At 46.7% G+C, this 25,521-nt stretch overlaps 1 protein-coding gene across 5 annotated transcripts in view; it reads left to right on the top strand.

The window, feature by feature from the left end:
• akap13 (A-kinase anchoring protein 13) overlaps window positions 1–25,521 on the top strand; it is a 90,467-nt gene that overhangs the window by 37,192 nt on the left and 27,754 nt on the right. For all 5 annotated transcript variants that reach the window (XM_031564588.2, XM_031564589.2, XM_031564586.2 and 2 more), the window contains exons 5-10: window positions 1,055–1,241; window positions 4,127–4,322; window positions 4,909–8,338; window positions 11,855–11,928; window positions 21,919–22,000; window positions 24,019–24,119. In XM_031564588.2, coding sequence (XP_031420448.1) covers window positions 1,055–1,241; window positions 4,127–4,322; window positions 4,909–8,338; window positions 11,855–11,928; window positions 21,919–22,000; window positions 24,019–24,119 — 4,070 coding nt within the window. The remainder of the gene's footprint in view (window positions 1–1,054; window positions 1,242–4,126; window positions 4,323–4,908; window positions 8,339–11,854; window positions 11,929–21,918; window positions 22,001–24,018; window positions 24,120–25,521) is intronic.

The raw sequence follows: 25,521 nt of genomic DNA, 5'->3' as shown, positions 1-25,521 counted from the left end.
CCTTTCTGTTTATTCACTCATTCTCTCAGCTTGGTGTGCTTTATGTGTTGGCATAGAATGGCTTTGAGGCTTTCATGGAACTGTCCGGCTTTGTGGAGACTTAAACTATACTCCTCTTCTCTCTCTGTTCTTTCTTTCTAACTTCTCTCTCTCTCACCTTCTATCCCTCTCTCTCTCTTCCTCTCTCTCTCTTTCTTCCTCTCCCTCTCTCTCTCTCTTTTACTCTCCCTCTCTCTCTCTCTCTCTCTCTCTCTTTTCCTCTCACTCTCTCTCTCTTCCTCCCTCTCTCTCTCTTTTCCTCTCCCTCTCTCTCTCTCTCTCTCTCGCTCTTCCTCTCTTTCTCTCTCTCCCTCTCTCTCTCTCTTTGTCTCTCTGTCTTTCTCTTCCTCTCTTGCTAATATGTCTCGCTGCTCTGTGGGAATTCCACCACACTGTCTCTCCTCAGAGTAGAACTCCGGGGACATTCACAGGAAAACAGTGTTTCATTCCGCCACTGATGGGAATGTTTACTATGGTTTTATTTGTATTTGGTTGTTCCAATTCTCCCTCCCTTCTTCCCTCCTTTCATACTTTACAAACTCTGTCTCTGAGTGATCTATAAAAATGTTTTGTGTCCTCTGCTTTGAACAGATTTGTCTACATGCACAAAACACCCACATACACACGCACAAAAATCCAGTGATCCACTGGTACTAAGGTGTTTTGTGATATATTGTGAAATATTTTGTACAATCAACATCAGGCTATATTTGGATAGACCATGAAGCCCCTAGAAAATGCTGTTTGCACAGTCAGTCTGTCTGGAGGAGGGGCTTAGGGGCCTTGTGGGTGGGAGGGTTTGAGATGCTATTGGCTACGCTATTTTACTTTTTTGCTTTTTTTCCCCCCAAGAAGAGGGTGATATTGACATGTTCGGAAGGTCTTGTCTAGTGAGTCACCTAGGCAATCTGTAGTTCAGGGCATCAGCTGTTGGAAGTAGCAGAAGTGTGTACGTAACTACATCTGGACCGCTCAAACAGTGACGTCTTCTGACCTTCCTCTTCCTCTTGTTCAGACGGTGGGCAGCCAGATACCCTCCTGCACTTTGCGGCCCGGCGTGGTCTCTGTCAGGTGGCCCTCTTTCTACTGGAGCAGCCGGGGGGCAGGGAGGCACTGAGACACCCCAACCAAAACGGACGGACCCCCACCCGCGAGGCCCAGAAAAACGGACATGCTCAGCTGCAGAAGCTGCTCTCAGACCAGTGAGTCTTGCATGCGCGTACACACACACACACACACACACACACACACACACACACACACACACACACACATATACACACACACACACACACACACAGAGACATGAATGCAACACACCTGAACTTTAAGCAAAGAAGCTCCAAAACAGACATGCACAACCTTAGGACCAACTGACCTAGACCAGTCAGAATCTGTTTGTCTTTCTTTCTTTCTTTCTTTCTTGTTACACTCACACACATACACACATGTACCGTATATATACATTTATATATACATACATACATACATACATACCACATTTTTTTTATTTCTTGTTGTCGCTTATTTCAGGCAGACACTCTTGTCATCTGACAACCGTCGCATGTCTAGTTTCTAACTAGCATTGGGTATTTGAAGGCTTTTGGGAATTGTAGAACTGGTGGTCCGTATGGTTGAGCTGATGTTGACATATCCTCTGAGTGGTAACTGCAGCAGAGATAAGTGTGTGTGTGTGTGTGTGTGTGTGTGTATGCACATGCGCTTGGACACACTGTGCTACTCCAAGTGCCCTTTCGTCCTGCCTGCAAAAAAAAGTTCAAATCAGAGGGATATTTTCATGCTGCATTTGACTTTAGTATTTTACTAGATTACCATGCTGTAATGCTATGTGTGTGTGTAATAGGAACTGTGTGTTGTGATATGCCAGGATCAGGTGGATTTAGTGTTGTGTGCGTGTGGCTGTGAGTGCTTGTGGTTGTATGTGGTTGCGTGTGTGTGTGTGTGTGTGTGTGTGTGTGTGTGTGTGTGTGTGTGTGTGTCCTTGGGTGATGATTACATCTCAAATTCACTTCCTTCTGCATTTTCTAAACCTGCCAGAGATCTTAGATGGGGATATGGGTCAGAAGAGAGTGAACGCTCCAGGTTGTCTCTGGAGTGGACAGCACTGAATAAATCCCTGGCCTGGTCTGGCCTCAGAGCAGATTTATCCTCTCCCTGTTCCTCTCTCGACCTCTAGAGCGATCACTAACCCAGATTTACTCACCACTCTGCCTGCCCCTCACCCTCACCAGCTATAAGTGGAAGGCTGGGGCAACCGGTCAGGGGTCAAATGTCAGAGGGCACCTGGGTGAAATGTTGTACGTGGGGAGAGAGAGAGAAATGGAGTGAGAGGGAGAAAGTCAGCAGAGCCCATGCTTGTGTAATCACCACCCAATCGCATCACAAGCCTAAACCCAATCTAGAACTGGCCCGACTCAGGGAAGCTTGAAACAGAACCAGTAGTGTGATCAGACACATTTGAATGATTTGAGTATAGTTTTAAAGTCCTTTCCATTTTAAAGACCCTATTCATGTGAAATAATTTCTAACCTTTGAAGAGAATTTAAAGTGTTTGTACTGGCATCCCCACCCTTTTCCTGTTAAAGACACACACACACACACACACACACACACACACACACACACACACACACACACACACTTAAAAAGCACACAGTGAGAACACATACACACAGAGCAATACAGAACAGACCAGTAGGAGTATTTCAGTAATGGTGGGAATGTTTGCTTTTAGAGTGTCTGACATTGCCCAGGATTAACTTTACACTTTCTTAGTTTTCACTCATGCTTTCTAAACTCTAGGGTTGGGGTTTGTTGTGTGTGTGTGTGTGTGTGTGTGTGTGTGTGTGTGTGTGTGTGAGTGACACTAATGCAGTCAGCCATGTTCAGTTATTAGCCTACACTAAGTGCAGCTTGAGGGAACAAGGAGAGATTCACTATTTTCGCAGTGGAACAGGTGAGAACAGAGCACTGTGACCCTTGACCCCACCTGTAATCGTGGGCCAGAATCCCCTGGGGGGGGGACTCAAGTATGTGGCTAGGTGACACACCTGGGCAAGGTAACTCGGCCATAGGGCCCACAAAGCCACAGGGCTCTTCTTTTCGGAGGTTTACCACCTACTTACTAACTTGCCCAGGTTTGTCACTAAACCACATACTTGACATACCACTCTGCTCTCATCTCTCACATGTCCTTAGCTCCTCTCTCACTCCTCTCACCATCCTTCTCTCTGCTCCTCCTCCTCCACCCCCTCCTCTCTCTCATATCCTTCTCTCCTTCCCCACTCAGACTGACAATCATTCTCTCTCTCTTCACTTGCATTCTTCCCCTCATCCATGACATCATCTCACTGAATAGGTTACTCAGTTCCCTTCATTGTTATGATTCTGCTCATTTGCTGAGCAATAAAGCCCCCCCCACCCCCACCCCCGTCCCTTCCACCTCCACCCAGTGACCCCTCCCCCAGTGGACCAGGCGCATACAAGGCAGAAGCAGGAAGTCTGTTTTTAATCACACACTATTTCTGTATGTCCCCGTGTGTGGGCGTGCAGCTCTGTGCTACTGATTAAACAGGTTTTATTTAAAGTTGTGTGACATGTTTTTTATATAAAGGTTTATTGTTGTTCAACGGCTGTAGACAATCGAAGTGGCAGTTCCCATGCACAGGGCCCTGCAGGATGTGCTGTGCTGCGGATGAATCTGTAAAAAAAAAAAAAAAAAATGAATTAAGTAGTAAAGCTGCATGACCTGAAAGATGGGTTAGAGGTGTGTGTGTGTTTATCTGTCTCTGTCTGTATGTGACTCTGTATGTGTGTGTGTGTATGTTTATCTTTCTGTGTCTGTATGTGACTCTGTATGTGTGTGTGTATGTAAATCCATATGTGTGTGTGTGTGTGTGTGTGTGTGTATCTGTGTTTGTATATGCATGTGTATCTGTGTGTGTGTGTTTGTGTTTGAGGAGGTTCTGTACAATTTGCTCAGTAGGTGTGGACTGGCTTGTGAATCACTCTCATGTGACCTGGCCTCCGCCTGTTTTAAACCCTGTGGGGTGTTTTCTTGCCACAGAGAAGAGCTCTCATCTGAGGCTCAGAAGGCTAAGGACTGCCACGTCTACCCAGGAGGCCGAGGGTGCTTGCGCCACCATCCCGAACTCAGCACCTACACGCTGACCCACCGCGTACCCCCCGGCAACCCCCCACCCACCTTGCAGAAAGAGGTGCAGGAGTTTCAGAGGCTTATCCGTCGCCATAGAGATGGAGAGGTGAGACCAGTTTGAGCAGCTGTGTAATGAGACATCTGTCAACTTCTGTCCCACAGACGCTAACTTCTGCTATCAGCTGCTGTTTGAGTGTTGGTGTGTGTTGTGGTTATGTAAAAGAGTAAGAGCTGACATTTCAAGGGCTTGGGCTCGCTCCGAGTTCTTTTCTATATGTTATTGACTTATGACATATTATGTTATCAGACAATCAGGTCTGTTCTCTTTAGTTTTTATGCCTCCGTGTAACAGTGCAGTGCCGGTGTTTTTTGGTGTGTTGTTTTCTGTGTTCTGTGTCGTGTGTTTGATTTTGGCTTCAGGTCTTGTGGTTGTTTGTTCTCCGTTGTCGTGTGCCCATGTTGATTCAATTTCGAGCTTTGAGTTGTTTGTTTTGAGTTCATACTGTCACATACTTCTTCAAACCTACTAGTGTAGACCTGCTGTCCCTGACAGTCTCGGTGTGTGTGTGTGTGTGTGTGTGTGTGTGTGTGTGTGTGTGTGTGTGTGTGTGTGTGTGTGTGTGTGTGTGTGTGTGTGTGTGTGTGTGTGTGTGTGTGTGTGCGCGTGCGTGTGTGTTTTTTTTCCTCTGCAGGGTGAGACAGAGCTGCAGCAGCGGTTAGAGAAGCTGTATCCTGCCACAGGAAACGACGACAGCAGACCTGGGAAGGGCCGACCCAACGGCTCGTCCCGCCGCACACCCAAGCGAAAGAGAGGCAAGAGGAACAACAACAGCAGCGTCGAGACCCAGAGAACCACAGACGCATCGCCGGAGCATCCAGGAACCGCAGACACCAAACCAGAGCCGACGGCAAACCATGTCAGCGCGGCGGCCCGTCGCCTCTGTCCGAACGGGGAGCAAGCCGGGGAGCGTGCAGAGGAGGGAAGGAGGGCTGGACCTGCTGGAGAGCCATCGGCCGACGTAGAGGAGGGCTGTGGGGCGGCTGCATACGGCAGCAGGACAGGGAGGCAGGCGCCGCAGACGTGTGATGACCGGACCAGCCCAGCAGAACAGATAGAGGAAGCAGGGAGAGAAGAGCACACTGTTCCGGACACGTCTCCAGAGCCTGCGTCTCTCAGGCGGTCACCGCCGTCGCCACCACCACCGCCACCATCACCAACAGCAGCAGCAGCACAGCAACCAAAACAGGAAGAGAGAAGTCAGGGGGAAGAAGAGAGTACAGCCGCAGACTTCACCATGGGCAACGCGCAGACCCAAGATCAGCAACAGCAACAGAAGCAGCAGCAGCAGCACAGAGGAGCAGGGGAAATGACAGAGGGAGGGCGGGGGAACCAGGGTGGAGGAGTTCTGCTCGGTGACGCGGGCGAACCAGAAACGAGCGACACACTCATGGCGCAGGAAACGGAGATGGACTCAGCAGCCGCCACGCAGCCTTCCCTTCTCATTCCCGCAGCGCTCAACAACGGCCACCAGGAAGACCGGAGCATGTGGGGAGACACTTCCACAGGAGAGGACATCAGCCACGGGTCTCACAGCGAAGGGCCAGAGGAAAAGGAAATGGCCGTGGAGGAGAGGGCAGAGACATGGCCAGACCTCGCTGACGCTCCTAGGGAGAGGGCAGCGAGGGGCTCGGAGACACCGCCAGCGGAAGACTCGACGGAGAGAGGGGAAGAGCTGACTCGTGCAGTTGAGGAGGGAGAGATAGGGGAAGAGCTCGGCCACAGGGCTGGGCAGAGGAGCGAGAGAGGGGAAGAGCTCAGCGAGGAGGAGACTGAGAACGGCACGCAGTGTCACGCCACCGGGTCTCCCAGCAGGCAACAGGAAACAGACTGGACCGCCAGCCTCAGCGAAGAGCACAGCCTCAGCGAAGATCACACTCTCAGCACCGAGCCCTCGCCTGAGACGGCAAGCACACACACACACTCGCATGCCATCAGCGACCAAGGACACCCGCTCAGTGATGACAACAGCACGCACACAAACACGGACAGCAGCCTCAAAGAGATGTGTTCTACTCAAGTTGAGGAGCAGCTGGATCTGACAGTCAGTCTTAGACCTGGTATGGCTCCTGGACCCGGCCACCTGCCAGAACCGGGTGGTACCAGCTGGGCTCCAGCGTCCTCAGAGGCTTGTGGGTATGGACAGGAGCTGTCATACGCCGCAGTAGTGAAACGGTCCTTGACATCTGATCAAGAGCAGACTGAAGAGGAGGTGGAGGAGGAGGTTGAGGAGAGAAAACAACAGGGCAACAGTGAGGAGGAAAAGTCCACAGTTCCTGAGGAATCCCCCCTCCTACCTGCACCCTCGGGAGAGGTTACCACTGTCCCCCAACCAGAACCAGGGGACCACATAGAGCAGGACACACACGACACACAGGCAGGTGTTGAATCTTTCACAGACTCTGAGCCACACACACCAGCAGGTGCTGAACTCACACACGTAGAGCCGGACAACACGGCAGGTACTGAGTCAACGTCACACACTGCTCCTGAGACAGAGACAGAGCAGAGAGCAGAAGGAGGGAAGGTAGACAGAGAGGAACAGACGACAGTAATGATCCCAGGGGGAACTAATTCCGAAACACAAAGCGTGCAGAGTGAGGGAACGGTTCCTGAAAACCACACAGTACAGAGTGAGGGAACGGTTCCTGAAACGTTCACTGCTCAGAGCGAAGGGACTAGTTCTTTGATGGACACAACACAGAGCGAAGGAGCCCATCTTCACACTCAAACGGTGCAGACTGAAGAGGCTGTTCTTGAAATGCACACAGCGCAGAGTGAAGGGAATAATTCTTTGGCAGACCCAATGCAAAAAGTAGAAAGAGCTGCAGCCTTACCAAGCAAAGAAGAAGAAGAAGAAGAAGAAGAAGAAGAAGAAGAAGAAGAAGAAGAAGAAGAAGAAGGTACTGAAGCCCCTCAGGCACACACTGACTTGACTCAGGATGCTGATTCGAGAGCTGAGGTGTCCAGTGAGCCACTTTCTGTTCCTCTGTGGGAAGGACCTGATTCACTTACTGAGTCACAGGCAGACGCACAGAGTCCAGAGGAGGAGATGGAGGGAGACGGACAAGAGTCAGCTGGGGATACGGAGCACCAGAGGTCACCCGGGTTCGGAGAGGGCCCACAGGGATCTGAAGAGGATGGTCAGCCGACCAGGTCAACGGGAGGTTCCGATAAGGGATGTGTTCAGGTCGCCGTGGTGACCGCTTTAGAGAGAGCCAGTGAGGGTGCCGAGTCACCTGATCGGAGTGCGAAGGGAATTGAAGATTCTGAAGGAGAGGATGTGTGTAGTGAGACAATCGCACGCACGCTTGCTGCAGACCTGCTGTCTGAGCCTCCCACAGAGACCTCCAGCAGCATCAAGGGACCTGCGGTAGAGCCTTGCCCAGAGGAGCTCACCACCGCTGGGGATGCGCACACGGTGGCCTCCTGCCTCACAGATTCAGAGAGAGGGGTTGATGACGCCTGCACAAACACAGACCTAAATGAGACAGACACTCACACGGACACAAAACAAAGCAAGGTTGAGACTTGCGTGCACATAACTCAAAGCCAGACAGAGACTGACACACACACAATCCTAAATGAGATGGAATGTCTCACACACGCATCCCAAAGTGAAACAGAGACTCACACACACACAAATGTAAACGAGACGGAGGTTTGTGCACATATGACCCAAAGTGGTACAGACACTCACACACACTTGGTCTTTCAGGAGATATTGGCAAACACACACACATGCCAAAGTGATCCACAGGTGTACACACAGCTGAACCCGAGTGGATTAGAACCAGCTGCAGATGCCGCTGGCCCACACAGAGAGGCCCAAACAGGCTCATCTATTCTACCCAACTGCTCTGTGAATGTGGACTTGGGGTACGGCCCAGGTTTGCAGTCTGATGCCACTGTCAAGGTGTGCCCTTACTCCTCCCAGGAAGTCATCGAGGAGTGGGACACGCACCTGAGGTTGCAGTGTGAGCTGGAGACGCACACACAACTGGAGAGAGACACACTCCCAGAGACAGGAGCACACCTGGAGACACACTCCACACCAGGTGCAGGTAAGACACTTGATGTCATGTGCTTGTTTTTTTCTTTTTTCCTCTGAAGTCAGATTTCATGGGCCTGAATAAATAGACGACTCCCATCAATGTTGTTGTAGGATTAAGTGAGCGAGAATGGGCCCTCTAGATGTGTTTTGAGATTTATTTGGTCTTTGAAGCAACAATAAGGAAGTTCTGTATAAAACTAGCCAGGAAACTACCTAAAAGCCGGCAGACTTGCCTTGCGAACACCAGCAAAAGCACAAATGGCACTGATTAGCTTGGTAATTGATCGTATTTCAGCTGTTTATTTACCAACATTGGAGTGTAACGGTTGTTCTGACATTTTTACACGGTTTCAGACCCAGATCACAAAACTAGAATAGCCTGTTCGACTAGTGAGAATGACAGGTGTGTATCCCTGTCCTTCACGTGACTACATGCCTTCAAAATGGATTGGAGGATGTAAATAGAAACTATTTACCAACAGATATGTACTTTCAAAAAGAACATGAAAAACCTTCATAATGCCCCTTTAATAAAACGCTAATGCTGCGTCAGTAGAGTCCTGAGTGTCAATGCTGTGTTGGGCTGGCCCCCACATCTGTGTGTGGGTGGGGGTGTGTGTGTGTGTGTGTGTGTGTGTGTGTGTCCTGTGACTATGAGCATGTGATCGTTACAATGGCCGCTAAAGCAGCTTGGTCGTTTGTCATGTCCACCCATTCAGATCTATTCACAGCACTGCCATACAGTAGCATTCCACAGCCCAGGCCACCAGTATGTGAGTGTGTGGTTGTGTGTGTTTGTGAGGGAGAGAGAGAGAAATAGAACAAGAGAGAGAGACAGAAAAAAAGAGAGAGAGAGACAGGGAGTGTGGCTGTGTGTTGTGATTGTTAGAGTTATCTACACTTTATCTTACCAGACAATTGTGAGGAAACCTGTGGTGGGGTCAGTGTTATGTTTGTGTGTGTGTGTGTGTGTGTGTGTGTGTGTGTGTGTGTGTGAGAGGGAGATAGATTGAGCTAGTTTGAGCTATGTGTGTGTGTGTGTGTGTGAGAGAGAGAGAAAGAGAGAGAGAGGGCTAGTTTGAGGTGTGTGTGTGTGTGTGTGTGTGAGAGAGTGAGAGAGATTGAGTGGGTGTGTCTGTGTTGTCATGGGTGCTCATTTTCATGGTTGCCACCCAGCAGTCTGTGTGAATAGGAAGTGTCGATGCAGGCCAATGTATATTTACAGCACCATGTATCCCAGCAACAGGAGATGACCTCATCGGAGCCCAGTAGCTGTAGAATAGCGCAGACTGACAAAGATAGGAAGACAGACAGACAGGGTGAGGGAGACATATACAGGGAGAGAGAGAAAGAGAGCGATAGATGGACAAAACAAGACAGCAGGACTGCCGTTAGGGCACTTTATTCGTAGGAGCTTTGTACACCCATTTTCGTTAGCACTGGGTTCTCAAAGGGGTCATTCCACGCCAAACGGGACAATTAAAGGAAAATTCCCCACTCGACCATCTCAGATTTGGCTGAAAAAATTCAAGGTTGTTCATACACCTCTTAATATGAATAGTCCCAAATATTAGCTCTCTACTCCCAATAGTTTTGTCACAATAGGATGTTTTAGGGGGGAGGGGGTGCCAATACTTAAGACGCTTTTTGTGCAGCGTTTTGTTAAGAGCCATTTTCAAATTGCTATTACTAGAAAAGTATTTAAGCTAGCTCCTTCAAACTTTCTAAGCTTAAAATATGATACCATTACTTGAAAAAGATGGACTTCCAAGGGTGTGGCTGTGTATATCATAGTATTCGGGTGCTTGAATTTGCGAAAATTTTACACTATGCTCTGTCGTAGCATCTTTGAAGGACTGTGGAAAGCTCAATGTTAAAGCTAGATACTTGATATTATACACAGACCTTCTTTATGTATGCTTCGTATGTTGTATTTAAAAGACTGTCCTTATGTGATGAATGGGCTGGAAGATATTAAAGCTTGAAATGGATGAAAACCCATTTTGTGCCATTTTTGGCATGCTATAGCAAAAAAATGACAGCATTACCAACATGAAACTATTTTTTTTGGAAAGATTAGATATTTGTTCTTAACATATCAAAAATGTGTGATGGTGTTCTGCCTCATTTTCTCAAAATATGTTTTGAAAATATGGGATTTTTGTACACGCCCAGCATTCAATGGCCTATGGAAGCATATTCAAATGGTAGCAAAAGGTAAGGTTACCGCCACCACACATTTTTGATATGTTAAGAACAAATATCTAATCTTTCCAAAAAAAAATGTTTCATGTTGGTAAATGCTGTAATTTTTTTGCTATAGCATGCCAAAAATGGCACAAAATGGGTTTTCATCCATTTTCAAGCTTTAATATCTTCCAGCCCATTCATCACATAAGGACAGTTCTTTAATACAACATACGAATCATACATAGGAAGGTCTGTTTATAATATCAAGTCTCCAGCTTTAACATTGAGCTTTCCACAGGTATTCAAAGATGCTGCAACAAAGCGTAAAGTAAAATTTTTGCGCAAATTCAAGCACCCCGAATACTATGATATACCCAAGCCACACCCTTGGGAGTCCATAATCTTCAAGTAATGGTATCATATTTTAAGCCTAAGAAAGTTTGAAGCGAGCTAGCTTAAATACTTTTCTAGTAATAGCAATTTGAAAATGGCTCTTCAGAAACGCTGCTCAAAAAGCGTCTCAAGTACAGGCACCCCTCCCCTAAAACAATCTTTTTGTGACAAAACTATTAGGAGTAGAGAGCTAATATTTTGGACTGTACCTATTAAGAAGTGTATGAACAACCTTGATTTTTTTCAGCCAAATCTGAGACGGTCGAGTGGGAGCCATTGTCCCGTTTGGCGTGGAATGACCCAAAGGCTTGGGAAAGTCACAGGCCCTCGCTAAGAGATAAGTGTGAGAAGAGCAGTGTGGGGCATCATGAGCTCTGTTGGTGATTGAGCTGGACTGCTGCTCTGCTGGTGATTGAGCTGGACTAGGGGTCTCAGACCCACCCATAGACAGTGGAAAACACTATCAAATCTTCACTTTCATGAGTTTTAAGATTTAAGGATGTCTGCATATTATGGAGTCGTTTAACACTGGACATGGACTTCCAGATTGTAGTTGATGTTTAATATTTAAAATGTTTAAAAATGTTTGGGAATACCGTGGTCAAAGCTATTCTGATCTGGGATTGACTAGACTAAGATTTTAAGGTATATTGTATTCTGAAAGCTTGATTCATTGAAAAGAAAATGTTATTGAACCATGAAGATCAGGTCGCTTTTGCCAATCCTCTACTTAGGCCTACTTCGTGTTGCTCCCATTATATACAAAAACAGCTGACATCAGTTTGTGATGTGTGTGTGTGTAAGAGTGAATCACAGGTGTTTGTATCCTTCTTAATGTTGTTTCTATTGATGCTCATGCCCTCTTTGCTTTGTGTGTGTGTGTGTGTGTGTGTGTGTTGTGTGTGTGTGTGTGTGTGTGTGTGTGTGTGTGTGCACCCCTCAGATGTCGTGGACACTGGATTAGTGAACACTTTGGATGGAAGTGAGGAACCCACACCGATGACCATCACAGATGAGGCAAGACATCTTTTTTCTTTTCCTTTTATCATTCCATCCATCTGGAGGTTTGCTAGGCAGTGTCTGAGGGGGGAAATTAGCCTCAAATGTGAGCTGTGCGTCATCAGTCCCATGTGTCTCTCCCAGACTCTCAGGATGTTCCTCCTCTACTTTGGTGTGTGTGGTGGTGAGGGGGGTGGGGGGTTGGGGGTAGTGCTTCGGTGGGTGACTGACCCATGTTTACAGCCAGAAGGCCTTAGCTGGATGACAGGGGTCAGACTTGCAGAGATGGGAAAAGTCTCTCACAGCGTAGCTCAAAAAAGCAGTGATCTCAGGAGAGAGAGTGCAGAGAGAGAGCAGAGAGAGCAGAGAGAGCAGAGAGAGAGAGAGAGAGAGAGAGAGAGAGAGAGAGAGAGAGAGAGAGAGAGAGAGAGAGAGAGAGAGAGAGAGAGAGAGAGAGAGAGAGAGAGAGAGAGAGAGAGAGAGAGAGAGGTTTAACACTCCTTTATTAAACCATTGATTAGTTTCGTCATACAATTACATCTGTAAAACACATCAAACATTACAACCTCCAACCAATAAGGTTTACGCCATTACATTAATAAAAGGAAAAGCTCAGCTCCTCCCTCTCACTCTTTAAAACCACTTGCCCATCATCTCCAACTTCACACAGCAGCTTCCCCACACCCCAAGCATGACAACAAGTCATAATATCATTAACCAGTTTATGATGAGCATATTCAAACAAGTCATAATATCATTAACCAGTTTATGAGGAGCATATTCAATTTTCATGTGACCAGGCACCAATCCCTTAAAAACCACCACAGTCTCAACTGAAACCTGCCCCCAGTAACTTGGTCTTCCGAGTCCTCCAAATGGCTATCTTTGCTGACCCCAATAAAAAAAGTTAACAAGCAGACCTTGAGAGAGAGAGAAGAAGAATGAGGGATAAAGGCAGAGAGAGAAGGAGAAGGAGGGAGGGATAAAGGTAGAGAGAGAGAGAGAGAGAAACAGTAGAGAGTAGTGTTGACAGCTGTTCTTGAGTCCGTCCTTTTCCCCCATTGGTTGGCAGATGATGTCCCGGTTCTTTGCAGGTGTACATATTTCGAGAGAGAGAGAGGGAAGGAGGGAGGGAGGGTGGGTGAAGGAAGGAGAGACATCCCTCCTTTAGCCTTGGCTGTGGTATAAAATGGCGTTTCATAGTGTGGTGTTTTGTTTCAGCCCTCACAATTTGGGCGACAGTGGCCTGGTGGTGGTGATGTAATAATGTGTCTGGGTCTGTAATAGACGGGGACGGATCGCAACAGCAGATGGACCTGCGGGTCCTTAAGAAGAGCTGCGTGACGGTGGCCCACATCGTGCCTACTTCATTACAGATGTACAAATCCTTAATTAAGAATCGCAGTGCTAAATCTGTGCTAAGTCCACATAGCCATGGGATGAGAAGAGGCTTTTTCTGTAACCGACGTGACTATCAGGTGGCTGAATTTTCAGGTGGTAATTTATAACAGTATATGGTGGTAATTTATAACAGTATATGGTTCATGTGTGCTGACTATAAAAGAATCACTGTGGTGGATGAGTGGTTGTTTGTTATGTAATTGTGACATTCCTCGAAAACATGTGTGCGAACAATGTTCAGATTGTTATGCAGCTTCATCTTTGCCATTAATCAGGCATCAGGGGGGGGACTGGTCGGTGGGAAAGGGGGCAGATATGTTTTGTGTATTTGGCCTGGGGATGGGAAAACAGCACAAAAAAAAAACGTTTTGATGATGTCGCAGTGACGTATGGCATCATCATATGTTTCTGTCTGGCTATAATTTATTTGTTTTTTTTGTTTGGATCTATGCCCCCCCCTCCCCAGGTGTCCTCAGCATTCTTTTGCTGGTTTTGACACAGTACAACCAACTTCTAGAGGACATAACTGTAGTCCAGTGTGTGCACTGGCCTGGAAGACATGGTGGCATGATGTGTGCTGTACATAACAAGGTGTTTTATAGGGCCTCTGATGGCCTCTCATATTGGCCTCTAGAGGGCGCACTATAGCATGTGTTCTCCGCATGCTGACCCTTCATATGTGTAGGTGTGTGTTTGTGTACATGTGTGTTGGTATGTGTACCTCTGATAGACTCTCTTTTGTAATAACCACAGTCTACTAGTGACCGGCAGACTCCTCATACAGTGCTACAGGAGTGAAGACGTGTGCTGGTGCCAGTAAATGAGTGTGTGCGCAGGTTAATGAGGGGCTTTCAGGGGTCTGTGGAAGGTTGAGTCCTGGTAGAGATGTGTGGTCAGCCAGGGTTTACCCTGCTGTCTGGAGGACAGGAACCCCTCTGGTGAGGGCATTGTCGCCCTCCTGTGGCTGGCAGGGGTATAACGTATTCCAGATGTGCATGGGCTAAATTGCGGTTTTGCATTTTTTAACATGGCAATGAGTGAGGGAGAACGGAAAGCATGATCTGAAATGCAGGTTTTAATCCATTGGCTTTACAATTCTCCTGTGTTAATGGCTATTATTTTCTGTCCTGTAGGCAGGTATCTGTGTAGTACAGCACCAGTACAGCCCACAGAAACATAGACACACACCACACAAAGGAAAACTGATACACACACACACACACACACACACACACACACACACACACACACACACACACACACAATGGTCTGCCTGGTGCAATTCTGCCTTCTGTCTCCTCTCTGTAGTTTTATTCCAATGTGTCTGAACTTGTTTTGCAAACAGGGCTCTGTGTGTGTGTGTGTGTGTGTGTGTGAGGCCTGTGTGTGTTTGTTTGTGTGTGTGTGTGTGTGTGTGTGTGAGGCCTGGGTGTGTGTGCTGCTTCTCATTAAGTGTGCTCACAACAAGGTGTGTCTGGAAGTAGCTTGGGGCCGAGGAAATAGAAAAGCATTGTTTTGGGGTGCAGTCAGTCCAGGTGTGTGTCTGTGTGTGTGTTTATATGTCTGTTTTATGTTTGTAGTGTGTGTGTGTGAGAGAGAGGAAGGGAGGGAGAAAGAGTGCGTGTGTCTTTCTCTATAGAGGATATCTTCATCTGCTTTATTTGTCAGTCAGCTGATCCTCTCAAATCAACACACACACACACACACAAATGCACATTGTTGCAATAACAGCACACACACACACACACACACACACACACACACACACACACACACACACACTTGACAACCAGCCCACCCAAGTGTTACACAATGGACAATCCTGATTAGAAGCGCATATTGAACTCCTTCTGTGCCTGAGCGTGTTTTCAGTGATGATGAAAGAAACGCCTCGTCTTCCTCTTGTGCTCTTCCTTCCTCCATGGCTGACATCTTCATGGTTTCCCTCTTTCTGAGCGGGTCAGCTCTAAGGTCATACACAGTCCAGCAGTCCGCCTTGCGTCACTTGCTATTATCTGTTTGTGGCCGTTGCCATGACGACGTGGGCTTTGTCTAGGCGGCTGGGAGTTCTGGCCTGATCTCTTGAGTCATGCGCTGATTAGTTATGTCTGTCCGCGCTGATTAGTTACGGCCGTCTTCGCTGAGGGAGCACACTGTCTCCTGTGTTCGGCGAATTGATCCTTCACTTCCTGATCAATCAGTACAGATGTCTCTGTCGTGAGGAGCGTCCTCTTCCTGATATTCAGTGTAAATTAGTGCATATATCTGCAACCGTAACACTCCTTCTCTTCCTCCTCTTTCTCTCTCTCTCTCTGTCTTTTCTTCCCATCTTCTCGTGTGCAGAGAGCTGACCTGGAGCCTTCTGCTCTGTGAGTGGTCATTGTGCTCCTAGCATAGAGGCTCCTTTTATGTAGCCAGCCTACACAGTCCTTAAAGAGAATGAGTGAGTGGGAGAGAGAGAAATAAAGAGAGAGAGAGAGGGAACGAGGGGAGAACAAAAAAAAAAAGATGGAGAGAGGAATTGAGAGAGGGAGAGAAAAAAAGGCGTCTGCAACATAGTCATAGACAAAGCAAAGAGCTTTAGTCAGAAGCAGAAACGTGTAGAAGCAGAGAGCGGGGTGACTGAAGGCAGCAGCCTAATGGAGCAATGGGGAGGGGAGGAAGGAGGGAGGGGAGAGAGAGGAAGTGTGTGTGTGTGTGTGAGTGTGAGAGAAAGGGGGAAAGACTTCTGGAGAGGGACGTTCAGTGAAAGGGGGAGGGAGGCAGTGAGCATTGTGAGAGGGAGAGAGAGAGAGGCAGGAGAGAGGAGGGGCTGGTTCTTAGCACAGATGTGATCAGGAGCTTTGGGTAGCTGCTGTTGCTCTCGCTGATTCTCTAGGGGGGGAAAAGAGCGTGGAGAGTTTGACCCTCATGTGGGACTCTGTCGTGGCTCAAAGCAGGAGAAGATGTACGAGAGACACCGGCGGAGGTACAGCCTGTGTCCCCGCGGAGACACGGCCGTGGACGTGGTCTTGATCAAGGTACGAGCCCCTCTCGGCTGCTCCAGATGGGCTTTTGAGCGGTTCTCTGGTTTCATGTGGAAAGTCAGCCTGGCTTAGCCGTTAGCGGGGAGAGCTGAAAAACAGTCCGTCTGGTTTCGAGCGTCTGTCATGGCGTAGTTATTTTATGTGATGGGAGCCGTTTGGTGATCATCACTCTCCTTTTCATGTCATTGCCGTGAAGTTGTCATGGGTAAGGAGGGGAGCACCATGGGTAATGCCAAGCTTGCCGAGCTTCTCGTGCAGTGTGGGCGTCTGAAGGGAATACTTTGTTGAGAAGTTTAATTTGTTAGCATGCCCCTGCAGATCGGATCTCAAGTCGTAGGGATCGACATTCCTGAAAATATAGTCATGGTCTACTGACTGCGTCAGTCTGAATTACTGATTGTGTTGGTCTGAAAAACAGTCGGAGCTGTCAGACAGCCAAAGTCAAGAGGTGTGTGTGTGTGTGTGTGTGTGTGTGTGTGTGTGTGTGTGTGTGTGTGTGTGTGTATGAATGTGTATCTCTATGTATGTGTGTGTGTGTGTGTGTGTGTGTGACTGCACGTGTATGGGCTCTGGCACTGCTCTTCTTCTCTCAGTGCTGTCTTGGCTGGCTGCTTTGGGTGGAGCTGTGCTCTGGATGTGGAATGGAAAAGGGACCTGCTGCTGCACAGTGCATTCCACTCCTCAGCCCTCTGCCTTTCAGCTATGGGTTTGTGCACATGTGTTTGTGAGTGTGTGTGTTTGAATCAGATGTGTGTGCATGTGTGTTTGTGAGCGTGTGTTTGAATGAGTATGTGTGTGCACATGTGTTTGTGAGTGTGTGTGTTTGAATCAGATGTGTGTGCATGTGTGTTTGTGATTGAATGTGTATGCGTCTGTGTGTGTTTGTGTGTCTGTCTGTCTATGTCCCTCATCATTACATCATGCTTCATGGACATTCCAGTCTTGGGAATGCAGTGTTTTCCATACTGCTGTAGTCTGGAGCAGTGATTCTCTACTGAGATGTAGCTGAGATCAATAGATCTAGAGATACAGAGAGATGGGGTTGGACAGTGAGATGAACTTGTTGATAGACAAGGGATGTCTGTTCTCTGGTCACAAAATGGATAGTCATAGTTATAGTTTAGGTATTTAGCAGATGTTTTTGTCCATTTGATAAAAAATAAATGGTGTTTCAGAAGACTAATGATCTCTCAAATGCCTTCAAACAGTCCCAGCAGCTTATTACAAATTCGCTAATGGGAAAGATTTGTTTTAGTACTGAGAGGCAGTCTGTTTGATGTGTGTGTGTGTGTGTGTGTGTGTGTGTGTGTGTGTGTGTGTGTGTGTGTGTGTGTGCCTGTTAAGACCGTAAGAGAGGACTGGTAGTGTGGTCAGTAGCAACCAGCAGCTTTTCAGCCTCTACATCTGCACACTGAGGTCACAGGCCAGGTTCAGCTCCTGCATCGACACCTCCATGTTGATTGGAGTGCTCTGCCTGAACCATACAATGCTTTCTCTGTCTCTGTTCTCTTTGTTATTATAACACGTAATGAGTGAAACACTCACTGTACTCTCAGAATCACATCATTGTTGGAGGTGTGGATTCCATCTGGATCTCTCTTTCAGGATGCCACTGCCATCTACCTAAAGTCTGTTTAGTAGTGGGTAGCGGTTTCTGAAGGCACATTAAGTACTAACGACTGTACTGAATGCAAACAGTGCATACGTTTTACTAATGGGGAAACTTGATGTGAATGGTAGCTCAGTTGGCAGGTCGTGATGGTGCTATTGTCCCCTGTCAGAACAATGGCACATGCCCTACCTGCCATTACATTAGTGTCTAGGGTTGTCTAAGTTGGATGGCAACATATGGTGATGCATGCTAGTGCAGCTGCAAGTCTGTGCTACATGAGCTGATATGTTGGCTTAGTTATGTCATGATGTATTTTTGGAGCTCTTGTGAAGGGATCTCTATTGGGGCATGTCTGTTTCTTTGTTTGTGTGTGTGTGTGTGTGTGTGTGTGTGTGTGTGTGAGAGAGAGAGAGAGGGCATGTGTGGGCCATTTATGTGTGTTTAAGAGAGCATTTTTGGGAGTGTGTGCATCTGTCCTTTTGTGTGTGTGTGTGTGTGTGTGTGTGTGTGTGTGTGTGTGTGAGAGAGAGAGAGAGGGCATGTGTGGGCCATTTATGTGTGTTTAAGAGAGCATTTTTGGGAGTGTGTGCATCTGTCCTTTTGTGTGTGTGTGTGTGTGTGTGTGTGTGTGTGTCTCTATATGTGTGTTGTGTGTGAGAGTGTCTGCATTTTCTCAGGCTGTATCTAGCCTCGGACCCAAGACAGAGGCATGTGCTCTCAGGGGTGGTGGGTAAATTTAGAGGATGGCTAAAGCCATTAGGACCACGGCAACCACCGAGGATTCAGGGTGTGTCAGTTGGGACCTCACAGTTCAATTACATCTTAAACCCCGGGTTTGTTCCTTACATCAGATATTTGGTGTGTTTACTACAGGGCAAGGTAAATGTGTGTAGCCTTTTGTTTCTTTCTTTCTTACTTTTTTTCATTCAAGTCTTGATAAATATTTAAGTTTTGCTCCGTAAAAAATAAAGAAGGCGGCCTGTTTCTTCCCTGCTGCATTCCGTGATTGTGTCCCTGCAACTAAACATTGTACTCTTTAAGCTGTTTTTGACACCTGTCAATCCCCCTCCCCCGCCCAAATCTTCATCAGCTTTTTTCCTCACAGCTGCATATGTAAATGTAAATGACCGTCATGATGGTCAGACTTAAACACAAGTGAGATTGTGTTGATACAGACCCATAAGCACACAAACACACACAGCATCTTCCCCTTCCCATGTGCTTCAGTCTGCTGGTGTGAAAAAATCAACAACCAGGTCAAGGAAGTTCTTCCCCCATGAAACAAACACACACACACACACACACACACACACACACACACACACACACACACACACACACACACACACACACACACATACACACACAGGCATGTGCATGCACACACACTCCATCCAGCTGGTGGACATTAGCACACAAAACACTCATGTATACTCCCCCCCCCCCCCCCCCCCCTCTACTACACGTTCAGAGACTGTATTTTTTTTTGTCCAGTTTACTGTTGACCCAGTCATTTGGTCATCTTTACATTCGCTTCACGTGTGTGTGTGTGTGTGTGTGTGTGTGTGTGTGTGTGTCTGTGTGTTTGTGTGTTTGTGCACGCACGTGCGAGCGTGTGTGTGTGTATGGTAGAGGAGGAGAATGACCTCATCGCCTCATTTGCTGCTCATAAAAGTCCGTCAGCAATGCCTCCTTTGTAGAGGCCCTTACTGCCACCATTGTTCTAGTCAGTCCTACTGTGTGTGTGTCTGTGTGTGTGTCTGTGTGTGTGTGTGTGTGTGTGTGTGTGTGTGTGTGTCTGTGTCTCTGTGTGTGTCTGTGTGTCTCTGTGTTTTGCTGAAATGGCTTTTGTCTCAGGACATTATCAATGTGTATTTCCCTCGTAGCAGAGACACCTAACCCCCCTTGACTTCCACTGTGATTGGGCAACACTGTTGCTATGTGTGTGTAGTGACTGGGGAGGGGAAGGCCATCAGGCACTTCTGAGAGCAGTGGACTCTCTCCCACCTCCCACCTCCTACCAATACACATCAGCTCCACACACGACCACACTTCAGCCGAGTTCTTTGAATGAAAGAAAAATAAATAAAACAATATGTTTTACTGCAGCAGAACAACAGTGTGTTTCAGTGAGCTGTTTCTTTATTCTTCTCAGTGGAGGTAAATGTGCATATAGTTTAGTATAGTTTTCTCAAGGCTGCCCCCGACTATTCTACTGGGTAGAGCTCACTATGCATTTACACAACGGGCTCTCACATTGGTGTGTGTGTGGGTGAGTTTCTGAATGTGAGTGTCTGTTTGTTGCGCATGTGTGTTTGTGCGTGTGTTTCTGTGTGTTTCTATGTATGCAGGCATGAGTGAAAACATATAAGCTTGGGCTAGTTTTTGTGTGTGTTTCTGCATCCATGAATAAGTGGGTATGTGTGTGTTCGTGTCCCAGCGCAGCTGCAGACCTCTGACCTCTGACCTTTGCGTGTTCAAACAGAGTTAATAGGACTCAAATACACACATACACACACTGACCAGTCACCCTGCTGACAATCATACTCACTCACACACTGACCAGTCACCCTGCTGGCACACACACACACACACACACACACACACACACACACACACACACACACACACACACACACACACACACACGTCAGTCATTCTGATGATGCCCATGAGTTTGTACATTCACACACACACACACACACACACACACACACACACACACACACACACACACACACACACACACACACACACACACACACACACACCAACACTGTGAGTGGGACTGAGCAGAGGCGGAACCACACTGGGTCCTGTGTGTGACTGTGTGTGTTTTACAAAGGTGCAAATTCTTTACACACATACACCCGCAAAACCATTCCTAAGTAGCACCATGATTGCATGTGGAGTCTAATGCTTTGTCATTGCCAGACTAGATTTGAACTAGATTTCATTGTGTGTGTAAAGTGCAGTGTGTGTGAGTGTGGGCTTGGAGGTTATAGTTATAGTTACAGTATTTAACTGACAGTTTTGTCCAAGCCAAACTTACAAAATGTTAAAGCAAAACCATTTAGGCTAAAGTAAAACAATTTGTTGTTATTATTATTATTATTATTATCATTATTATTATATTTACATACAGTATGCCTCAAACAAATAATTGAATTCAACAGATGATGATTAAAAAGGTGAGTTCTAGATGTTAGTGACGTTAGTGAGCGTTAGTGCCCTTATTCAGTAGCCTATGTGTCCTTCTCTCGAGTGGCTGGTAGTGTTTCTGGTTCTCTTCATTGTCCCCTCTGACGTGGGAGGCCTGTCATAATGTGAGTCACCTGAATTACACGTGGCAAAAGGCCTAAGTGTACTGTCATCAACCCAGACCATTCCCAGTGGTGCTGGCATTGGGAGCTGCTACTGCCAGGAAGCTTGACGGCAGTGCCAATTCTAAAGAAGAGGTTGTTGTTGTGTAGTGTCTAGTTATGTGGTATCACGGAAACGGGCGGAAGAACAGGAGTACTCTCCCATTTGCCAATGGGGAGTAACGAAATCTAAAGGATGGTGTTCATTGATCGCTGCCGTGGTCTTCTGTTTGAGGAGGAGCAGTGTCCAGGTCTTAATGACCTCTTGGCCAGAAACACTCATGTGCAGTATGATGCTGTTGAGGAAGGCAATGGTGTGCCACTTCAAAGGGAAAATAGCGTCAGCTGGTGCAGTCAGACAATATGCCTATAAAAAGTTTACCAAAAAATAAAATATAACAAATTCAAAGTTGTCGTATTTCAAGAGATGTATGTTGACTCAAGGAAAATGATCATGTAATGTAGTCATAAATATTATATGTTATATATTATTATTTAAGTGATGCTTTGTGCAGGTTTTCAGGTATTCTTTTCTTATTGTTTTGAAGTGTGATCAATGATGAGAATGTTTGCTGTTTAGTAATGTGACTGTTTTCTTCTGTTTCAGATCCACAGGCAGGCAGAGGTGTTTTATGCAGTGGACTCCTGTCCAGAAACTGACTCACAGAAGAGCAATAAGGAATGTTTTGGTAAGAGCTGAATTACGCACCCACCAGCACTCTCCAGCAGGAACTGGTGTTTGTCTCTGTGTATGTTTACTGCTGGCTACTGCTGTTTTGTTGTTCCCTGTAGAAGGCTCTTTGTGTTCTCCGTGATTTTTGTTTATTAATATGTGGCCCAAGGCGTAGGAAAATAACATCAGACGAGTGTCAGCAGTTGGAAACCGACATGAACACGCATCATATCCTAGTCTAAAAAGTAAAAAAAAAACACAGTCTGTTATTGAGCTGTGTGCGAATGCTGACATCCCTTGCTGTAAACAGGCCTGCGATGGTTATGGAAGGGCTTACGTGTGTTGCAATGGCTAATCATAGCCTGATAATAACAACCTGTTGGATGTCCATTCCCATAACAACCTGGATGTCTGTACTGTCTTGTTTTGCTAACTGTGCTCCTGTCTGTCTCTTCACGCTGTTTGTTGCTACCTTTGCTGTCAGGAGCTGTCAAATCCTTTGAGCACTTGTGCACAATAATGCAATATAATGAGAGAATGAAATCGAACACTGTCTGTGTGCTTGTTATCGGGTGGCATCAGTTGTCAGATGCATATGAAGTTGGTTTTATTTTTTGTGGGGACAGTATATGACGTTTGTGACAAGCATGGTTGTCAGGTGAGGTATTGCTAACCCAAGTATGACTGACAGTCAGTAACACAGTGTGAAATATACAGCCTGTAATTAAGAGCATGAACAAATCATTTTGTGCATATGTGTACCATCAGTGGGGCTTGATCTATTATTAGTTACACGTTTTGCCAAAGTTCTTAGTTGCATCTCACAATGGCAGTATCAAGGCACAGTCCATGCTTCCTAAACTGTTCATGGCTATGGGGATGTTCTGATAACATGTTCTCCATTGTTTTACTGTTATGATTTACTATGTGTAGCTGAATTCCAGGTTATAGTCACAATGTAGTAATCCCGAGGTTGCATTAATATTACGGAGCTGTCGGTAATGTATCCTAGTGTTTGTCTGTGTGGGGCTCAGTAACACGTACAGGTTGTGTTAAGGTTATGGTGTTGTTGTGATTCTGTGTTTGACCTTACCCTCCTTCAGGCAGTCAGTTTGGCTTGTGTTAGCTGCATTAGCGTGTTTAGTTTCATATCTTGGTTGTGTCATGTGCTGATATGTCAGAGCTAAAATGGCTTCCAAGCTTACAAGGAAATCTCATCACAGTGATTAGTATGATGTGATTTGGCCTTTCAGAACCCTTTTTCCATTCAGTACATGTTCCCAGGTTGGTGCTTTCTGTAGACAGTGGACTGTGAAAAGCAGTACACAGCAGAAGACTCGCATGCGCACACATACACACACACACACACACACACGCACGCACGCAGACATGCACGCACACCATACACGCACGTACGCATGCACACACACCCATCCACCCACGCACACACGCACACAGTGTACTCTCAGAACACACAGATACAAACAGACACAGACAAGACACACACTCTCACACATACACACAGTAAAAATGGTCAGTTTCCTTGCCATGATAATAATAAACAAAAATCCTCTTTAGACAAATTGAATAAGATTATCTGGAAGGATGACCTCAACTCCTGTTGTGCCAGATTGCATGGAGAGAGGCAATCCCACAACACCCAGCTTAGCTTCCCATCACACAGGGCTGAGTAGGGTAGGGCAGGGCAGGGCAGGGCCTCCGGCCTCGAGTGCTCTGGGTTGGAGTGGGCAGAGCAGGGTTTGGGCTGTACTGTTTCGAGCAAGGGCAGAGCTGGGCAGGTTCAAGTCTGTGTGTGTGTGTACATGAGTGTTTTGGCTCTGGCTCTGCCGACTGTGACTAGTTCTTTCTCTCTCACTCTCTCTCTCGCTCTCTCTCTGTGGGTTTGTGTATGTATCTGTGTCTGTTGTCTGTTCGTGTGTATGTATGTCTGTCTGTTTGTCAGGGTTGTCAAGCCTTACAGGGTCTTGTGTGTGACTGTGTGTCTGATCTCTGATCTTGGTGTCTCCTCTGCAGATGTTTCCATGTTTCCAGCCACAGAGAAGGTCTCTGTGGAGTCAGATGTCCAGACACACTCACTGGCAGAAGGGGACAAGGATGTGGACACTGTGTCTAAGGTGAGTGAGGTAGTATTATGGAGGTGTTTTGCTGTGTGTGTGTGTGTGTGTGTGTATGTATGCGTGTGTGTGTAATCAGGCCCTGCTTTCTTGTTAGAAGAGTGCTAGTCTTACTGGCTTACTTACTCTGTGTCTGTCGATGCATTCCACATTCATCTCTATTGGCTTTGGATGCCTGTGAATATATTTGGAGTACAAACACACTCTCTCACTCTCTCTTTCCCTCTCTCTCTCTCTCTCTCTCTCTCTCTCTCTCTCTCTCTCTCTCTCTCTCTCTCTCCTCACTGACATCATTGCATGACATCAGCAAGCCTTCTGCCAGAAAACAATCATGATTAAATGACCAGACCACCTTAACCACACACACACACACACACACACACACACACACACACACACACACACACACACAAACACACACACACACACACACACAGCATCCCTGTTCTCCAGGAGCCTCAGCCTCATGTACAAAGCCTCATACTAAACATACCGTACGCATGAAGATGGAAAGCTGCGTACACCAAAAAAAATCAGATGTATGAAACCATGCATACACAAGATTACAAACACCTTTAATTTGTACATCCCGATCAACAAGAAATTGAGCACCGCACTCCACCCTCTCTCCTCCCTCAATTACACTCATTTTAATACGCTAATGAATGTAAATAGGCCGGGGCCACCCTGTGTTCCGATCGAGACAAAATGGCAAAAGCAAGCAAATCTATAAATGAGGTGATGTCAGAGCTGCACAATGTAATCTTCGGTCAGCCTGGGAGTTTAGCAGCCCTTGAACAGGGGGACGGTGTTTTGATGGGTTAGAATGAGAATGCTTTCTATGAAATAAGTCAATATTCTACTTCCAGTTGTTAGCTCTGGTTGTTTGGCATAGCATTGCATTTGCACATGCTTACGTGTCCATTTATTTAACTGCATTCATCTTGATGTGATATTATTTTCAAGGCCCATGTGTCAATACTTTGCAAATGATTTAGAAGGCCTACAGACAGCCCCTGCGTAGCCTGTGAATTTTTTGGGGAAATGTGCGTACGCCAGACATGAAGTTGTCGTGGAGAAACGCACATTCTCACATTAATTTCAGTCTTGATGCATCTGACTGTGAGCGTGAAAAATGGCATACAGGTTTTTTTTATTTTTTTTGGTGTGCATACGAAACATTGGTACCCAAGGGCCCAGTACTGCTGTTGCTGTGTGCAGCCCCTCCCCTCCCCACCAGCAGTCTCAGTCTCGCAGAGCATCTCTTCTGATGCACTGGAGCCACTAACAACACATTAGGATTTGTTCTTAGATTGCTTCAACAGCCACATACCAAAAAAGATTTGAGTGTGAGTGATGTCAGGCACTTTGAGAGAGAGAGAGAGAGAGGGGGGGGGAGAGG

Source organism: Clupea harengus, chromosome 3, assembly GCF_900700415.2.
Source record: "Clupea harengus chromosome 3, Ch_v2.0.2, whole genome shotgun sequence".
Taxonomy (NCBI): Eukaryota; Metazoa; Chordata; class Actinopteri; order Clupeiformes; family Clupeidae; genus Clupea; species Clupea harengus.
This window is presented reverse-complemented; position numbering and strand designations above follow the sequence as displayed.